Genomic DNA, 20,931 nt, shown 5'->3' on the forward strand with positions numbered 1-20,931 from the left:
CGGGCAGGTCGAAAGGTTCTTCCCCGGGGGAAAGCTCTGCGCACGCGCGGACCCCCGTGGACTCCCAGGGAACGCGGCGTCCACGCCGCGGGTTCTCCTCAGTGATGGCCCTGGGATACCCCCTGTTCTGGCGAGCTCCGCGTGCACACACCCTAGCTTTCACAAGAACTGGAAGAGCGGGCCAGGCCTGCGCCGTGGACTCAGTGGGCCCTGCCCCTCCGCCATCCCCTGGATGGGTTAGTACCACCCTCTTAAAGAAGCCGGGGAAAGAGGGGAACGGCCCCAGCAGTGAGCACTAGCAAGGCTGGAGGCACGGTCCTCATTTGCAATTTACAGTAGGAAAAGAGACCTGGAAAGAAAGACTACAGATCCACGATCTTATTCTAAGCCGCCGTGGACTGTGATCTCTAGGGTTCTGTAAAACTGGCTTGGGAAATCGAGTACATCACTCGATTGGTTTTTAAATACGGATAGTGTAGTAGGAAAAAGCTCAGTGCGTGACAAAATGGAGTTTTGTAAGAAAAATTATTCTTTTGTAGATGTGTACCAGGAATGGCGATTAAAAAAAAAAGTACTTCTTTATGTTAAGTCTGGTAAAGAAAGTTTGAGAAACGCTGTACTTTGCAAAGGGACATTCAGAAATAACAATCGTGCGTTGTTTTAATGCTGGCCTTCCTCCCAGAAGCAGCCGGGCTTTACAGATTACAGCATTCTTCTCCTGGCCCACCCCTATCATGCAGAAATTGTTACCCCTAACATTTAGTCTTCCGCGTGCACAATAACTTAATGAATGGCTGTTTTCAGTTGAGGAAACTGGAGAGAAGCAAGTGTCAGTCAGAAAGGAAGCTTATAAAAACCTCACCCAATACAAACACGTTTTAAAGTTGCCTACGGTTAAAGTAACCAATGAAACAGTGGTGCCCTACGGGTTGTCTCTGTGTGAATGCGTAGTTGTCTAAAGAACGACAAAGAGCAGCCACAGTGGCGCGTGTGCTGTGTACAGGTGCTCAGTAATCAGTCAGAAATCTGTTACACAAAAGTAGAGCCTCTACCAAATCCTCCGTATGCCGTTCGTGTATTTCCCAGTACCCTGGGAATCATTTAGGTAATTAGGCATGCCTGGCACAGAGAATACAAGTATGAACAATCAATCCCTTATTCTCCAGAGGCTTGTACAGAAGAAAAACATGAAGGAAAGTACAGATGAGTTAAGTGTCAAGTTAGAAAAAATGAACTAAGTGCTATGAGAATACCAATAAGAAATATTAGAATTTTTTTTCTTTCACTTTTAGTTAAGGCTTGACAAATACAATGATTTCAAAGCTACATCCTAAGTCCAAAGTAGTCTACTAGCAGATGCGGGTGTGAGGGGAGTTGGGGGTATAGAGGTGACCTTTGTTCACATTGTATTAAAGAGTGCGTCCGTATATTCGATTGTTAATTGCTATTGATGAACTGCAGTGAGCTAAATGCTAACAGATTCTGATATTGTCGTTGCTACTTAGGAATCTCCTGTCTCAGTGTTGTGTAAAAAATTACTCCCCAGTTATCTCTGATTGGTTAATAAAGACTGAAGAGCCTGTGACTGGGCAGAGGAGACAGTAGGCGGGACTTCCGTTCCCAGTCCTGGGGGGGGGGAGGGTGCGGGCAGAGATGGGGAGGTGGGGAAGGAAGAGCAGAAGGAAGAGAGGTCCCTAGGCCATGAGGAGTGGACATTAGGACAAGAGATGAAACGGCTAGATGGCAAGTAGCATTGAGCACATGGCTGGGAAGTAGCTAGACTAACTTAGACGTAACATAGACTAACTTAGACTAGATCACTATCTGCCAGTTGTGATGCTTGAAGCTTATTAATAAATGTAACATGTCTCTGTACTGAAAAACAACAACAACAACAACAACAACAACAAAACTTTAATTCCAAAGGGGGACAGTATAGTGTTAAAGTGTTGGGAACCTGAGGAGAGAATGAGTTTAAAATAATGAAAAAAGATGTTTCTAAAACTGATTGAAAACAACTATGAGGAAATAGATTTCAAAACGTTCAGGGGAAAAAAAAAACAAAGATAAAAATAATCCACTGGCAAGATATTCTACAAAATACTCTTGCTCAAGAAGCATGGAAGATTCTAAGGGGCAGGAAGAGGAAACAAAGAAGGCAGGGAAATTGTACAGGCTACACTGTCTTCTGGTTGTTGATATGCTTGACTGATAAAAGACACCGAGGGTTAGTCCAACAAAGCTTTCCCGAGCTGATGCAAAAAAAGACACCCAGACACCACACAGCAGAAAGACCATGGTCTACACTTAGAGGAGAGGTTTAACTCTACATGAAGTAGTGCTTGAGAGACTCAAAGAAAATCAAATCTACTTCCAATATTAAACCTGAGTTGGTAAGTAGACCCCAAGTTCTAATTCTCTGGAAGCACAGATCTTAACTCAGTGCAGAGTACTGTATCTATAAACCCCATATCTCTAAACTGAGGCCTGTCTTAGTTTGAGTTCCTATTGCAGTGTTGAAACACCACGAGCAACAAGCAAGTCAAGAGAGGAAAGAGTCTAATTGCCTTACACTTTCACATTGTAGCCCATCATTGATGGAAGCCAGGACAGGAACTCACACAGGACAGGCACCTGATACAGAGGCCGTGGAGGAGTGCTGCTTACTGGCTTGCTTGCTCATGGCTTGCTCAGCCTGCTTTCTTGTAGAATCCAGGACCGGCAGCCCAGCGTTGGCACCAATCACAATGGGCTGGGCCCTCCCCCATCAATCACTAATTTAAAAAATGCCTTAGAGACCTGCTCTTATGGATTTTATGGAGGCATTTTGCTAACGGAGCGTCCCTCAGATGACTCTAGCTCGTGTCAAACTGACGTAAAACTGTCCAGCACAAGACTACTTCTCTCAGTCAAACTCAAGGCATTTGAATCCTCCAAGAAGAAGGGGGTCTACTGCTCTTAGTGATACAACCTCAGAACAACAAAGCTTGCGATTATACAAGGGAAAGTAATTCCTCAGCGCTGTTATTGGATACGCAATTTTTCAGATTGACATTTCATCATAACAAGCAAATATAAGAAAGAGAACACAGGATCTTGTTAAGCAGTCTCCAGGAGATCTGACGTTTAAAGCATCTGAGCTGCTTAGAACAGGGGAGGTAGGGGACATATGGAGTTGGAGAATCAAGGAAGAAGGAAAAATGCGATAGCTGCTTCTCTCGATTGTTCTCAACTTTGCCTCCTGATGTCCTAGTCTCTGGCCTCTCCTTTACTTCAGAGCTGGAACACAGAGTAACCTGATCGTGTATGACTCTCGACTGAGATCCTAATAGTACGACTTTTGCCTTGATCTCCTGGACTGCTTTCTTTTTTGTTTGTTTGTTTTATGTTTTGTAGTTGTTGTTTGTTTGTTTGTTTCAAGTCAGAATTTCTCACGTACTCCTGGCTGTCCTGGACTCACTTTGTAGACCGGGCTGGCCTCGAACTTACAATGATCTACCTGCCTCTGCCTCCCAGGTGCTGGGATTATAGGAGTGTGCCACCATGCACGGCTCCTGGACTGCTTTCTATAAAGGGAGCCAGCTGCCGTGGAGAATTCTCTGGATGACCCTAAGAGAAGCTAGGACCAGCCTGACAGTCTCCTCACAAACAGACCTCTCTCTGCAGTGAAAACTTCAGGAAGCTTCCACCTCACGATGATTCCCACCATACAACTCAATTAAGATGCTCCCAAACTCCTGACTCACAGAGGCTGTGGAAATAGTACATGTTTACTGTGTTAAGGCACTAAATTTGGAGTGTGATCTTTTTACAACTGATTGATTTGGGTCAATCCTTAAAAAGAAAAAAAAAGGGGGGGGGAACCATAGGAGATTTAGAAGAAATAGTGGGATCAAAACTACAGAAACAAAAATAAATCAGATTGAGGAAGATGGATAAGGCTCAGGTTAGAGGAGAGGTGTGAAATGAGAGGAAAGACAGAAGTATTTAGTATTAACTTGTGGAAGGCATAAAGTGCCAAGTTAACAAGATGTGATACATTCTGCATGCAAGGATAGGTATTATGTTCACCACGAATAAGTTTGGAGGGAGGTGAATGCCTCATCTTTGATTTAGGGTAGAACATTCTTATGGAGCATGAAGCGAGACTAAAGGAGGAACTACCAAGCTGAGAGACCAGTGTACACACACACCCCACGCACGATGCGCGCGCATGAAATATCTAGGTAAAAGGTAATGAGAACTGAGCCAAAGCAGCATCCAAGCGAATAGCAAGAGAAGGAGTCTGTGTGTTTAATTTAGATAGAGAATAGGCAGTACTATTAATTCGTAGGAAGAAAACTTTAATTGACTGTGATATCCCCTGGCTGTCTGAGAGAATAATATTTGCCCAAAGTCAAAGGTGTGGAAGTGGTGCATACTTGTTATGAAGGATAATGAGATGCAAATGAGCACGCCTCTTACTGTTTTCTCATCACCAGGATAAGCTCCAGGATTCTCTACATCCACATGAAGCCGGTTGAAAGAGAAGTTCTGGCTGCCTTTCCAAACCTCCCACTCCAGGAGATAGTTGACACTCCAGTCGCTTCGTCCCTGGAATGTGTTATCCTTTCTGCCTTAGGTTACCAGACGCTCTCTACACTAGCATCCCTATGTCTGACTCGGTGCATCCCTACAAGATGCACTCTCTTTTCCAGTTTCTGGTAGGATCCTTTGAATCATCTCACACCTCAATTTCAATTCAAGTTTTCACCAGAGTCGTGAAGCCCTCCACCAATGAAGGCAATGGTGTGTAGAGCCTGTTCTCCAACGAGGAGAAAAGGAAGAAGAAAATGTGTCATTGATATCTCAAGAAGTTATCTTGTGAGTCATGCGTTGAGGGCACACCTACAAGTAAATGAAACTGCCCTGCCCTCTTGAGATTAACAATTCGAACAAAGATGACAATCAAAAGGAAAATGTAATAAAAGCTATGTTGGGTATATAATCACATTTATATATGAATCTGCAAAAGGGAAAAACTAATCCAAGTTAGGGACGTGCAAAAAAACCAGTTTATGGTGCCAGATGTTTACTGGAATCTTTGCATTAATTTCACTTCGCTACACCCACACTTGAATGTTCAGTTCCTTCCATTTTTGAACTCAGGTACAGAGCAAAGTGTTAGCCTTAACGTTCCCTCCAGCAACTCAACAGCCTCAACCCAACACTCCTTAAAAACCTCAACAGTGCTCAGCTTGACTGGTTGTTCAATTCAATATTCTCTTTTGAGGACCTGGATTGCTGCAGTGAGCCCACCTATGACTGGATTCTGCACTGAGCTATGTCAGGTCTCCTTCCTAGAAACAGAATGTTGCACAGTACCCACCTCAGATTGAAATCCTGCTCCACGGTCTTCATAAGTCATGGGCCCACTATCCGACACCCACGTTCTCCATCCCTTCTCACCAGAATGAAAACAATTGCATAATGGAAGACAGAGACTCATTTATTCCAAGCTGGCCTTTACTTCTCTGTGTAGCTGGGGGGGTGACCTGGAACCTCTGGTTCTCCTGCTTCTAAGGACCGGAATTACAGGCTTGCACACCATGCTCAGTTATGTTGTGCTGACAATCAAACATTTCTGGATGTTAGGCAAGCACCACACTACATCCTCAGCCTAGAAGAAAGAAAATGATGCCAGGTAGTTTTAAAGTAAAATTTATACAAAGTCCAAAAGACTTTATTATTTTCATTTTTTTAATTTTTTGTTTCTTTTTTGTTTTTCAAGAAAGGGTTTCTCAAAAAAAAAGAAAGAAAGAAAGAAAGAAAGAAAGAAAGGGTTTCTCTGTGTAGCTGCCATGGACTTGCTTTGTAGACCAGGCTGGCCTCAAACTCACAACGATCCACCTGCCTCTGCCTCCTGAATGCTGGGATTAAAGGCGTGCGCCACTACCGCCCAGCTCCAGTTTTTAATTTTTTAAAACTATAAAACCAGAATTTCACCAGTATAACTACATGTTATAGTAATGATACATTTTGTGATAAGAAACATATAGTGTCCTATAATGAAATGTGTATATACATTAACTCATACTGAACTACCTACCTGCCTTGTCTAGGTTATAAAATGTGTTCAAGACCTATTAGTGGTTCCTGTCTTTAGGGAGAAAAGACAGAAGTCCTCAGCAGGTGAAGGGGGTAAGGAACACCAGAGGATGAGCATCGTAGCAGCCACGGTCAGGGTCTTGCTACATTCTGATTCAGGAAGAAATTCTTTTATCTTGATTTGCCCTAGCCTTAAGTTCCCTGGATGTGGTACTTTTCTATAATACACAGAACCTGATTGTGTCAGTCTGGCATCTGAAATCCTTCGGCTACTTCCCATCACATTAAGAATAAATTACAAGGCCTGGGAGATGGCTCGGTGGGTCAAGTGCTTGCTATACATGTGTCAGAGCCTGAGCTTAGATCCGAAACCCATGTAAAGCAGGGCACAGTAGCGTTTCTATAATCCTCGCACTCCTACTTCGGGAGGCAGCAATAGGCAAAATCATATATATATATATACATATATATATGTATATATATATATATATATATATATATCCTGCCTCAAACTAGATAAGAAGGCAAGACCCAATACTCAAAATTGTCCTCTCTACAGGCATGCCACAGCAAGCAAATGTTCTCATACACGTGGACACACATACACACACAGATTTTTAAAAGGACAAAGAACTACAGCTAAGTAAGGTGGCTCGTGCCCATGCTATTTGGTAAGCTGAGGCAGGAGAGTAGCTTGGGCCCAGGAATCTGGCCAGCCTAGGCAGCACAGTGTGACTTTCATCTCAAAACAAAACCCAATAGGAAGGGGGCAAAAATACAAACGTCTTAACCACCCAGCAACCCCTCCAGCACTCACAAATGTGTGTCTAATCTGGCCCTTGACTTCCTCTTTTCCTCCAGCCATGGGGGCTTTTCACTCAGTAGTCCACGCTCTGCCAACATTGCATTCTCTACAACATTTGATGTAATCTCCTGTTGCGTCCCAGTGCTATTTGTCTGTCTTCAGCTTTTGTGTGTCTTCTCTGTCTTTTGCTATCCTCAAATCAAGATAGACACCCACCTGATTCCTCTACAAAGCAGCTGTAGTTCCGTACCATACGAACTTACTTACTCATCTTCTGCTTCCTTCAAATTCCTCAGGGAAAGGGATGCAGTTTTGGTTGTTTTTGTTTTTGTTGTTGTCTTGTTTTGTTTTCCTATAACAGAACAAATAGTTAATATGTTAGGCTGTTTGGGCCAAAGAACCTCTGCTACAGCTTCTCGGCTCTGTCAGCGAACAATGAACGCAAACACGGGTAATAAGGTACATGAACAGGCTGTGTTACACCAGAACTTGATTACTATAAGAGCTTGATTTCAATATGGTCTCATGCATGATGAAACACTGTTTTCCAGTCATCGCATCCAAAGCTGAACGCGTTGGTGCATCCAGGAGTTGGAGGCAGGAATATCAAGAGTTCAAGGTTGCTACACAACAAAAGTAAGTTCAAAGTCATGCTTGGCTACATACGTAGCTAGTTCCTGTAGGTAGGATTTGAGGAGGGGAAGGGAGGAAAAAAGAGGAGGGAGGAAGATAGGGAGGAAGGGAGGGAGGAAGGAAGGGAGGGAGGGAGGGAGGGAGGGAGGGAGGGAGAAGGTCAAAGTGATTCTTTCCTTAAAGGCTACATACACACAGGAGGTGAGGCCAGATTTGGCTGAGCAGCAGGAATTTGCTATTTCATTAGGGACACAGATGAACTGGATATGAAACAGCTGTCAGGAGCAATCATTGACCTAGATTTCTTTTGTTTTCAGCCTAGCTACATATTACTTTTATGGACAGGATAATATTAGGCAAGAGATGTCACTGTGTTTGTTTTCTCATCAGTAAAATAGTGCCTACTTTGAAGGGTTGTTATGGGGATTAAATGCTTGAGTTTGTATGACAGTTGAGCAGTGGTTAGCACATAGAAAGCCATATAAGTAGAAGCAAGTACCATTAGTGCTTTGATAATATCTTGCCCCAGGGTAGACACTCAGTGTATTCCTATATAATATATTAGAAAATATTGAGAGGAATTGTCGCATAAGCAGTTGTTTCAAAAGACACAAAAAGGATCATTGAAGGCATAAAAATATGTGAGGTGACTGGAGAGCTTGCTTAGTGGGTTAAAGTGCTTGCTGCTTATACAGAGGACCAGGATTCTGTTCTTGGCACCATCTGTAACTCCAGTTCCAAGGGATCTGATGCCCTCTGCTGGACTCTATTGACACTACATCAATGTACTGCACATTAAAAACATGCATGCAAAAAAACAAGCAAACAAACAAACAAAAAAAACCACTCAGAAATATGTGAGATAAGTAACAGTCAAATAAGAATACAGTTAGAGTCATGGAAAAATAACTACTCTTTATTGCAACCTGATTTTTATATTAATTCTCAAAATACTAATTTCCTCCTTCCCCTAACGCTGTTTGCCAGCGTTATCCTGGATTTCACATCTTTTCCAGCCCACTGACCTCACTTGGCCAGCCTTCCTACACTGCCTCTCCCTGGGTCCTCTCTGTTCCAAACAGACCCATGCTCCAAATAGTCCATACTCGTTTATATCTTTGATCATGTGACTAGCCATGGCTGCAAGGTCCTTCTCTCGGGTCTCTGCTGTCTAAATCTTACAATGGGAGAAGATGGAAATTCTCAAAGCATGCATCAGATCACACGTGTTCTGCTGAAAACCTTTCTATAATCTTCCCTGAGTTAGACTGTAGCCCATCTCCTTGCCAAGGCTGGGGTTCTTTCTAGGCTGAGGCCATCACCTCTCGTTGGCTTTCCTTATTAGCATGCTTTAGTCTCCTACTCTTTCAAATGTGTTCATCTGCTTGCATCTTGGGGACTGAATAAGTTAATATTTGTAAAGTGTTTGTAAGAGAGCTTGACACACGGTAAATATTCCCTAAATGTCACCAAAAGGTGAAATGAGGTAAAAAGAAACATATGTATATTTACAGATTTATACTTTCTTGATTTTGTTTGTCTGGAAAAGGTTGACAAAATAAACCCTTTATGTAAAACATTTGCTAACTTCTGTCCTAAAAAATCCACCATAACATTACCTGAAATAATAAAAGATTTATGAAAAGTAGTAGAATATAAAATGAATGTCCAAAAAAGATATTTTATATACAAATAACAAGTTTTAAAATGTAACAGATGATAAAGCTCCATTTTTAATAACAATTTTTTTCAAAACCTGACAACAAATATTCAAAATCTATCTGAAAAAAATTATAAAATCTTCCTGAAAGACACAAAAGGAGACTTAACAAATAGCAAGATGTTCTTAGCCCCTAGCCAGGATGTTTCAGTATCATCCACACATTAGTTCTTCCAATATTGATTTATAAAGTCAAAGCAATTTTTTAGAAGAAATCCAGTGACCTGCTGGATGTGGTGACACATACCTTGAATCTCAGAACTTGAGAAGTTCCAAGCAAGAGGGTCAGGAGTTCAAGGCTGTTCCTTCACTACCTGGTTAGTTTGACATCAGCTTGGGCTACATGAGACTCTGACTCAATTACACACACACACACACACACACACACACACACACACACACACACACATTCAACGAGCTTTTTTTATGTAGATGAGAAAAGCTGATCTTATAAGTGATAAAGAAAAAGAACATTCAAGAACACTTACAAAGGAAGGACCTACTTCTGATAGCAAAACATAGTGAAGAGCTTTGTAGCTGGTATAAGAAAAGACAGTCTAAGAGCCTAAGATAGACTAGAAGTGAAATAAGGTGCACATGCATATTTAATGTATGCAAAGATAGTATGCATATCTCATAATTTAAGCAAAGATAACTGCCTCTTCATAGTTTATTTACTTATGTTGAGGCAACTAAGTAACCATTTGAAAAGAAAAGGAAATCCACTCATTACTACATTATAGATAAAAGCCTAACACCCCAGCCCAGCATGGTGGCGCATGCCTTTAATCCCAGCACTGGGGAGGCAGAGGTAGGCGGGTCGATGTGAGTTCAAGGCCAGCCTGGTCTACAAAGCAAGTCCAGGATAGCCAAAGCTACACAGAGAGACCCTGACTCGAAAAAAGCCTAACACCCCTAATTTTAAAAGAACTTTAAACTTAAGTAAAAAGACCCAAAAAAAATCCTACAGAAAAAAAAATTGTCAAATGACAAGAACAATTTACCCCCCCACAAAAAAAGATATTAAAATGTTTTTTACACATGTTGAAAGATTTTCAACTTCACTCATGACAAAGAATGGTAAACTATATGAAAATGAAGTCAACTATACAGCAGTTCATTTTGTACCCACAGCATCGCAAAAATTCAAGGACTTATTAACATTACTCTCAAACACTGTTGCTGTGGCTGGGGGGAAAAATAAAGGAAAATGGGCAATATGTATTCAGATATGGCGCAAATTAACAGCACCGATGCAGAGTAGCTAGTTGTCTCAAGCCTTTAAACGCATTACACCAAGGACATGGCGGCTCCTATGCAGGGTTCCAGGCTAGAAAACATAATGAGAATATATCTGTGAGAAAAGATCAAAGTAACTTAAAATAAGTGCTTCGGCATGGTATAGTACTTTGATAATTGCTTGCTCCAGGTCTTGCTGTGTAACTTGCCTTGTTTGACCAATAAAAGGCCTATACCTGGGCCAAGCTGAAGTGAGGGGCGGAGCTAAGGTTCTCGGGCTTTGGTGATGGAAAGATCAAGGTAAGGAGAGACAGGTAGAGGAGAAAGAAGGAAGCAGAGCCGCTACCGGTTAACATGGAGAGAAGCACCTCACCCACCAGATCAGCGTGGGTGGAGGAAAGCAGCCCAGATGAGAAGCATACTCAAGTATTTATGGATTATGGAAGGGAAGTAGCTCAGATAGAAATTATTAGAGCAAATGGCATGGGATGGGGGCTGGAAGATAAAGGTAGATTAGGGGGTGAATATCTGCCCAGCCCCAGGTAAATTAAGGCTTGTCTAAAATCTGCCAGGTGTCTGTGTCTTTTATTGATTTGATAGTGGGTTAAATAATACCACTGGAATAATTATAGGCTTTTAATAATAAAATATTATTAGCCCAATTTTCTTATTTACTACACCAAATGTGGAGCACACTGTTAAACAAGAAGCAGATGCTGTATTTATCAAAACTGCCAGCATCATAAAAGACAGAGAAAAGCTACGGAAATGTCTCAGATTAAGGGAAACTAAAGAGAGGTGACAGTTAAAAGTAATAGAATCTATACTGGAGTTTGACTTGAAATGGGCATAGGAACATATTGAGTCAATAACTAACAAAATTGAAATAGTACTGGTAGATCAGAGTATTATATCAATATTACATTTACTACAATTGGTAATTAATTGTATTATAGGATAGTCATACCCTAATTAAATATATACCGAACTCTCCATGTATAAAGGGGCCACAATTTAAGAGTAAAGGTCTTGAAATAGCTCAGGGAACACATATATAAAAAGAAGACATACACACAAATGACAAAGCAATACTATCATTTAACCAGTATATGTGTGTTTTAGTTTTTGCAACCTTCGGTAAATCATAAATAATTTCAAAATAGAAAGACTTTGTTAAAAGGAAAAAGAGAGAAAGAGAGATAGAATTTAAAGAGTTATTTACAAATGTCCCTGGCAGCTATAGGAATCAGCATTCTCTATAGGAATAGAACCCACTGAATTTATTAAACTGGCTCACACAGTATGGGCTGGAAAATCCAACAGTAGCAGTCTACACACTGGAGAGGCTTAGAACTCAATAGCTACTCACCCAGGAGGCTGGGTGCCTCAGCAGCCCTAGCTGGCACCAAAGGCCTATAGAATGCCCAGAGAGCTACTGATCATCAGTCTATACTGGACAGCTTAAGGAACTTAATTCCAATGCCAGCAAATGGTAGTAGTAGTAGTAGCAGCAGCAGCAGCAGCAGCAGCAGCAACAGAGTAGATAAACTTACCAACAAGAAGCAAAAGCAGGAAGTATTGCCTTTGGTCTGCCCGCACCCACCCCAGAGGTAAAAGGTAAATCCCTATTACTGATGATGTCATGCCCTTCAGAACCAGGACCCAGAGACCCCTGAGCTGGAAGTGAGCTGAATTCTCCCTCCCCAAGGACTAGCATTCATGGTATCAGAAGGAGCCATGCAAGCTTCCAAAGGAGAGAATCAAGCAGCAGTCCTAGCTATGATGCCTATGAACCAACCGCATGAATGATGACAAGCCTGGCACAACAACCCTAGGGATGTGGTAGTAGTGGCACACACACCTTGGTGGCAACCAATCACTCTCTAATACCATCTCAAAGTGGGGGGGGGGAGCAGTATTGCTTTTCCAACTGACCTCTTTGGATCTGTATTACCCTGGAAGGCGCTGCAGACTCTGAAGGTGGGTCTTCCCCCTCAGTCAGTCCTTCCAAGAAAACCATCACAGACTCATCCAGTTAAGGTGTACCTCTTAATTAATCCCAGATCCCATCAGGCTGACAGCCAAGAATAGCCATCACAACAGTTTTACTTAATACAGCCTAAAAGGAGAAACATCCTGAGGGTCCATTAGCAAGACAGTGGGTACTTCGTGGTTCATCTATACAATGACAGACAAATTCTCACAAAATGAGTGCATTATGTAAGTCAAAAAGTGGCTTCTTTGGGAAATGAGTAAAATCCTCTTGAGAAATGGCATGACAGGACTTTCTGGAGTGATGGAAATGTTTTATATTATCTTTGGGGGGGGGGGTTCTTATAATACCCAAAGTCATCAAATTGAGCACCCAAGGTCTATGTCTTTTAGGGTATGTAAACTCTAACTCTACATAGGTAATGAATGAGTAAACGACTTGACTATGCTTCCTTTATACACACACACACACACACACACACACACACACACACACACACCGAGCCATTCTTTTATTAATTATTTATATTCACAGCTAATTAATCTATCTATCTAATACTGGGGATTGAAACCAGGGTCTCAAGCACACTAGGCAAGTGCTCTACCAGGAAACTGTATCTCTAGCTCACTGCTCATGTTTTCTAAGATGAAAAGGCTTAGAGTAAATAAAAATACATAACAAATTGAATCCACTTAAATACCCATGAGATCTGGTAAGACCATTTGCTGATATGGCCATGCTCTGTGAAATGCCCAGAGTTCTTAAAACTATGGAAGAGAAATGATTATCTTAAAAAAAACATGAGAAGAAATGCAATCTATCTCAAATGTCCCTCACATAGCCTTTAGAATAGTTAAGAATGCCCCCTGGGATGTATAGTTAATGTCAAAAACTTTCTAATCTAAAAAGATGCCTGCAATGGGGTAGCGGGTGGGAGGGGTGGGGGAGGGGGGAGGTGTTACTTTACACATAAGGAATGGCAGGTCTCCCTCAAACTGGAGCCTGTTTGGGCACCACTGTGTGCTGGGTGTGTTGCCTGGGACAGCCCATGCTGGGAATCAGGGTTGTGACTGTACATGTTAGCAAGTTCCTTTCCATTCAAGTATGGCTCCTTGACAGTACAGAAAGTAGTTGTTTCACTCAAACAATAAAAGGATTAACTCAGAGAAACAAAGTTGCATAATGGTAGTGTGTGTTTAAAGCCGGTGTTGGAGGGGCTCAAGAGATGCCCTAGAAATCAACAGATCTTGTGGTGGTTTAGAAGACCCAGGTTCAGTTCCCAGGACCCTCATGGTGGCTCACAATCATCTTCTTAAAAAATCATCTGTGCTACATTTCAAGTACCCTTGGCCATCTCCATAAACCAGCTTGACAGACAGCAGTAGGCCTTCCTCTAGATGCTGGGAAGCTGGAAACTGGCAGGCCCTGGCTGGGACCCTGCCTAATCCTGTGATTGTTCCACCTCGAAAGGCAGAATGCCACTGTTGCTCAGTCTCCCAGAGCCATCTCTTGTTATTACAATTATCAGGCAAATCAGGAGTTTTTTCCTTTGTCCAGTCTTAAGACCTGCACTTTCAAGGACATGCATCTTACTGATTCTTTTTTTTTAAATATTTACTTTTGTATGTATAAATGTTTTGCTTGTGTGTAAGTGCACCATGTGTATGCAGTGCCCTGAGAGGCCAGAAGAGGGCGGCACCTAGAATCCTGAACCTCTGCTGTAACAGCAGCCCGTACTCTGCCTCTGAGTTCTCTCTCCAGCCCCTCCTGTTTCTTTTACGGTTCTAGAATGCTGTTTTCTTGCCAGTGTTTAAAATCTTTGTAAAACTACGAGTTCTATAAGATCTCTGCTGTGGCCTTCTGGCTGCTAAGATCCTTGTCAACCCCTGCTAAATTTCTACTGCAGCCTGATTGGAAAGGGTTTTCATTTGTTTATTTGTACAGGTTATAGGGATTGTTTTTGCTTTGTTTATGTGCTTGCTCGCTCACTGGCTTTAAAGAGCTTTTTGTGGTATCACATGCGACATAAAGCCATCTGGACTGAGACACATTAGTGCTCACCTTCTGTAGCTACAGCAGCTGAGGTTGCCATACGGCACTTAGCAGCTCACCCGTAGTTGCTCTGCAGACTGATCTGAGTGCAGGCCTCGCCTCGTCAAAGGGGAAAGAATCATGTTCCACCTCCAGTTTTGTCATGGTGATTATATGACCTTATTTTTTTGGCTCTGAACAGGACCAGGAGTGGCAGAAAAAACTAAGTAGTGGTCCCTTCCCAGAATCAATCTTAGACTCTTTGGCTATGAAAAAATAAAAATTGTGGATTGAGAAGTCCAAGGTGTGGGCACAGGAACTCAGCAGTGGGCATTAAAGCAGAGCATCTCTCACATATTCATATACAAGTACCACCTAGAAAGATTTGTTTTACATACCATATATTTCTCTACCATTAAACAAACAAAATGCATTTCTTTTATGCAGTTAAAAAAGAAAATTATAAAATATAAGCATGTTAGACAAGTTGGTTCCTAATGCCTTTTATGGCTAAAAATTGTTCTCATAAGTTTTGGGCTTAAGAGAGGAGGTTCACTACAAAGGAGCTACACTAGTGTGGTTGTGTAACGAACAGTTGTCCCCATAGGCTCATATATTTGAATGTTTAGTTACCAGGGCATGGCCTTGTTGGAGAATATGTGGCTTTTTTTGAGGAAGTGTGTCACTATGGATGAGCTCTGGGCTTTCCAGTGTTCAATGTAGAACCCTTAGCTTCTTCTCCCACACCATGTCTGCCTTCATGTCACCATGCTCTGTAGTGGCTGTCAACATGTTTTTGTTTTGATCCCAAGTGTGGGATGTGAAACAGACTTGTGTAAGTGTGTGCAGTGTTTGTCTGCTGGAAACAGACTTGTGAGAGGACACCTGGTGTTTGTCCACTAGAAGAGGAACCGCCTCTTGTGGGGCATGGTTTTTGCCAACTGATAAACATCCCAGTATGGACTCTAAGAGGATATATATGTATGAGCCCCAAAACAAGTGGTTTTGGCTTTTTGGTCTTGGCATCATTCCTCTTGTTTGACTGGTTGTCGCTCTACTTGAGACACTCCTAGAGAGAAACGCTCCAGAGACCAGGTTCTGGGTTCCAGATGCTGCTCCAGATTCCAGCTGCTGTGGTTGCAATCATCTGTGCTGAGTTGCTGGTTTGTTGTTTAACAGGTCTGTTGAAATCCTGACTACAAGGGGTGGAATTACTCCAAACTTCTCCTGTTCCCATTAGAGAACCTCTTTTCTCTCCTATCTAGGTACGTGGGTGGGAAGTGAGTTATAAGCATTAAAGAACCCCAAATAAAGTAGACTTGAAAAAGTTAAAAGCCTACAATGCTCCCTGCAATGATGATAAGGGACTAAACCTCTGAAATTATAAGCCAGCCCCAGTTAAATGCTTTCTCTTGTAAGAGTTGCCATGGTGTCTCGCGGTGTCAGCAATGAAACAGTGGCCAAGATGACTAGGGACTTTAGGAAGCTGGCACTGCTCTGTTTGGTGCTACAGCGGTGAAAAGAAGGGTCACATCTTTGATAATAATGTATTGATTGCTTTATCACAAGCAGTAAAGTTTACCATAGATAAATTAAAGAAAAAAAGAATCAGGCTGTTGAAACTCTCAACTCTCAGGATCGAATGTAGGCCGTACAAATGAATCTTAAAAGTACAGACAACTTCATAGGGTGAGAGAAAACCTTAGGAGTAATTTTGGAAAATAGTGTTTTGGTTTTGCTTCCCCTGCCACCCCCAATTGTATGGTTAAAGACAAAAAAAAAACCAAAAACTATATAAAATATTTGTATTCTACTTGTGATTCACACATGAATACAGTTAGTAATTAAATATCCATATGTCTTTACAAGTGTGCTAGGACTGGACCAATAAAAAATGTCAGCCATAGAAGTCAGGCTTCTCATTGTCAGGGAAAATAAGTTATCAGTCAGCAAGAAGGTAGAAAAAGCCTTGTAGGGCTAGAACTGTGTCAAAGGTATCATTATGAACGCATATGGGGTTGGTTGATAACTGGTTAGATAATACAGAAATTAAAAGTGCCTTTATTAGCCAAGCCTGGAACAAAATTAGCAAGCTTAGTATTGGATTAAACACAGAGGATAAAATAAATATTCATCAATCCATATTGTTATAGACATACACATAAGTCATGCTATCATGATTGAACAGATAAATAGAAACAAAGGAAAATTCTTTGTCACATAAATATTAAAAAGCATCAATTGATAAATATAAAATTAACTAGGGCAATAGAAAAACCAATGTTTGAACATACTAGCAATTATTAAGGACAAGTGTTGGAAGGACCCTGCAGTTTGAGGTTATAATCCTCCCAATCCAGATAGCCATTCTGAGTTTGGTGTTAGGTGTTGGACTCCCTCTCTCCAGCAAGGCCTCCTACTCTCTGCCTGCTCATCTGGAGAGTGTCTTTAGACACAGATGCCCCTAACCACACTTGATATATGGCCCTTGACGCAGCTCCCTACTAGCTCTCCCCTCCCTGTGCCTATAGAAAAATTAGGTACTATGCTCCCATTCATATGATAGGAGCATGCTGCCTAATGCAAATCAAGCATCTTTGAAGTGCCTAATTTCAACCAGTTAACATCTATCCTGGTGTTAACCCACCCACCCACTCCCCAAGGACTATATAGTCTTTCTTCTCCCTGAATAATGTTGAACTAGCTCCCTGTAGTGTTCAATCTCCTTCGTGCTTCATTGTGCTTGTGGTCTTCCAAGCTCGGCACCTCACCTTTTGCTCTTCTTGCCTTGGTGGCCTGGTGGCCAACAGCCACCCCCACAGACACCACTTAATAAATGCTAAAATTACTGAGCCAAACTTTATCAAGGACTAGAATAGTGGCATAAATCGCCTCCAAGTCTCTATTAAAAGTTTTGTTTATTTTAACACGGGTCCACACAGTCTTTGATACCCTCCCATGAGGAGGTAAAACAGTTTGTGTTCATCACATTTTTGCCACTGTGAGAGAATACTTTCAAGCAGCAATACACGACACAAGGTTTATTTTGGCTCACAGTTTTAAAGGTTGCAATCTATGTTTCTCCAAGGAAGAAGCATCATGGCTGAAGGGCATGGTGGGAAAGTTGCTCATTTCATGGAAAGCAAAGAACTGGCAAAAGAGACAGGGTCCAGGGACAAAACTGAATCCTTCAGGGGTACATACCTGGTGACTCACTGCCTCTGATGAAGCCCTCCAATCCAGGGTCCATTCAGCTGTGAGTTCATCAATGGATCAACCCACCAATGAAATTGCCACCCTTATAATGCAATCACCTCCAAAGGACACCATTACCTGGGGACCAAGTATTCAACATTAGGCCTTTTTGTGTGGTGCTTTCATGTCTAAAACACAAACCAGACCTTGAATGTTAACTTAGTAACTCATTTCTAATGAATACAAAGTATGAAAAAGAAGAAAGTGTAGCCATTTTACTGTTGAGGAATCTTGCAGACCTCACTTTAACCAACTGGTCAAGATTGGCATTTTCAGTAATAACTTGATGGCTACCTATCATTATCATGTGTCACTGACACTGTACAACAAAAGGAGTTCTTCCCCTCTCTGATACTCTGAAAATCCCTCAACTCCAGATAAATCACAAGAAACTATCGCTTAAACACAGATATTTTCTATAAAACATCTGATGAATGCTTTTCAACCGTGTTGATGAAAAGACAAGTAGACCTGAGAAATAGTTGCAGATTGGAGACTATGTCATCACCATGACCAGATGCAGTAAATAGAGTATCCTGCTAAGTCCTGGACTCAAAACAAAAATGCAAGTGAAGAAATTGGAAATTTTAAATTGCGTGTGGTTTAGTTAACAGTCCTGTGCCAATGCCGCACACCTGGTACAGTTAACGTCGGGAGAAGCCGGGTGAGAGGATGTAAGAATTTGCCGTGGTGTCCTTATAACCTGTCTGCATATCTAAAAATCATTTCAAAATCAAGTTAGAAAGACATTGTGTCAAAATGCTTTCAGTAAGCAGTTCCAGCACTTGGGAGGCAGAGGCAAATAGTCTGAGACCAACCTGGTTTACATAACAAGTTCCATGCCAGCCAGAGCTACACAGTAAGACCCTGACTCAAGATAATAAGAAGAACCTAAAATAAAATGCTTTCACTGTCCCAATAAAATATTATGTCTAGCCAAGAGCCTTATTTTTGGATCCAGAAACTAAGAAAAACAACCAACCAAAACCAAAACAAAACAAAACAAAGCTAGCCCAAATAAACCCCAAAAATTGAAACAGAAATAGAGACCGTTGTGCTGCCCCGCCCCGACACACACACCTTTTTGTTGAACATCAGCCTTGTGCTGCCATCCTGGGTCTATCAACAGAACCTGTGAAAGTAACTTGCAAATCGTGTGAGATAGAAGTTGCTATTTTGTCAATTACGTTGCTTTTTATATCTCTGGAAGACCCACAAAACACATGTTGTTCTAAGCTGGGGAAACATCATCATCATCATCATCATCATCATCATCATCATCATCATCAAAAAGCAGGTTGTTATCTTTGTGTATCTTTCTTCCGGAGGCAGAAATGTGTAGTGGTATATTCATGTAAATTTAAAGTTTCAAGGAATTCATGTAAGTTTTTTTTCCAAAAATACAAAAAAAAAAATCCACAAAAAAATCAAATTCCTATTAGGAACTATTTCTAGCAGGTGAGGAAGGGAGTGAGGAAGAGGCTGCGAGACTGCTGGGGTTCGTGGGTGGATGAGAGTTGATGGCTGATCCTTGCTGATCACCACAGTCAGGGTATGAGGGCGGATGGTGTAGCTGTGAGGCAGCCGTGAGTGGGCAGATCCCGAGAGTCACTACTCCGAGTCACAGTGTATGATGAGTGGTAAATTCTAAATGAGATTTTCTGCTCAGGTGCACAGTGTGAAAGGGGAAAGTGGATAATCCTCAGACCTTCCATTTATATTGGTGCATCTCACTTTGTCATCACAAAAGCCTAAAAGTGGCAGGTCCCATTATCATCCTTCGTTTTATAACTGGGAACGTGAAACATCTGGGAATTGACCCAAAATCACACACAGGTCATAATTAGCGACTGTAGGAATGGAACCTAGGCTTAGGTGACTGCGGAGGGTAATTCCGGTGGTCAACTTGACTATACCTGCAGTTAACTAAAACATGAACTTCTGGACACGGCTGAGGGAGATTCTTCATCAGATTTGCTGTAGCTGCCACACCTTCTGCAGCAGCCCAGATGAAAGAACACTGCCGCCAAGGAAGGAAGCTTCGCTTTGTGCCGGCTTGCCCTCGCTGTCATAAGAAAGTACATCTATCCTGCTGCTGACGCCTTCCTTCACAGATATTAGCATCTACTTCTTGGGATTCTAACCAAGACTGACGGTCTGCAGCTCCCTGGGAATCGTCAGTCCTCCAATGCTAGGTTGGGACTGCTCAGACACCAGCCTCTTAGACTGAGCGACTGCGGATTCTCCGTCTCCCCACCGTGAGACAGCTGTTATTGGACTGCCTAGACTCCATCCTGTAAACCAGTCTAATAGCTACCCTTAAAATATGTGTATGTACACATATTATTCCTGGGCACAGTGGCACGTGTCTGTAATCCCAGCACTTGGGGAGGCAGAGGCAGGTGGATCAAGCCTAGCCTGGTTTATAAAGCGAGTCCCAGGACAGCCAAGGCTACCTAGAGAAACCCTGTCTCAAAAACAAACAAACAAACAAACAAACAAAACCTGTGTGTATAGTGTGTGTGTGTGTGTGTGTGTGTGTGTGTGTGTGTGTGTGGAGAGAGAGAGAGAGAGAGACAGACAGACAGACAGACAGACAGACAGACACAGACACAGAGATTCATTCTGTCAGTTCTGTAAAGAACCCTGACTAAATAGAGTGACCTCAGAGTTTGTGTCCTCAGTTTTTAGTTAATGGACCATTAGTTAGCAGTGTTAAAAACTGAGCAGCCTCAAGAACCAACAAGGAAAAGGTAGGCATAGACAGCAGAAGCAAGATTAGCTGGGGCCGGGAGCACTTCGGGTCCGTGTGCTGTTTTGACACAGAGTCTCATTCTGTTAACACGAGCCAACCTAGAAACGCTAAGTATCTCGAGGGGCTGGCCTCGACTCACAGTGACCCTGCAGCCTTTGCCTCACCATTACTGAACATGAACCAACAGGCTTCCTTCCTGAGATCTGCTCTTACTGGCTAAGACTGGATTCCAGGCTTAAACGTTGGAACCAAAAAAATGGGGGGAGGGGAGGAAAAAAATCAAGGACCTACACTGAGTGCCTGCTGCCATGCCCAGAAGAAAGGCTGAAGGGCACTCTAAAGGCAGAAAAGCCAAGGAGAACAAACCACAGAGAAGATCTGCAAAGCAACGAAGCTCCCCCCACCCCCACAAG

The 20,931-nt window shown here is 42.1% G+C and overlaps 1 protein-coding gene and 1 long non-coding RNA gene across 2 annotated transcripts in view; one reads left to right on the top strand and one right to left on the bottom strand.

Annotated features, from left to right (window-relative positions):
• ABCD3 (ATP binding cassette subfamily D member 3) overlaps window positions 1-5,485 on the bottom strand; it is a 63,469-nt gene extending 57,984 nt beyond the window's left edge. The window contains exon 1 of the mRNA XM_084757600.1: window positions 5,369-5,485. Within this exon, the coding sequence (XP_084613726.1) occupies window positions 5,369-5,400 (32 nt within the window). The 5' untranslated portion in view covers window positions 5,401-5,485. The remainder of the gene's footprint in view (window positions 1-5,368) is intronic.
• Window positions 149-15,681, top strand: LOC311583760. Its single transcript, XR_014774658.1, has 3 exons — window positions 149-236; window positions 7,444-7,528; window positions 15,572-15,681. It is a non-coding gene; the product is annotated as an uncharacterized lncRNA (long non-coding RNA).
• The last annotated feature ends 5,250 nt before the right edge of the window (window positions 15,682-20,931 follow it).

This window comes from Acomys minous (genome assembly GCF_964271855.1).
Source record: "Acomys minous genome assembly, chromosome: 14".
Taxonomy (NCBI): domain Eukaryota; kingdom Metazoa; phylum Chordata; class Mammalia; order Rodentia; family Muridae; genus Acomys; species Acomys minous.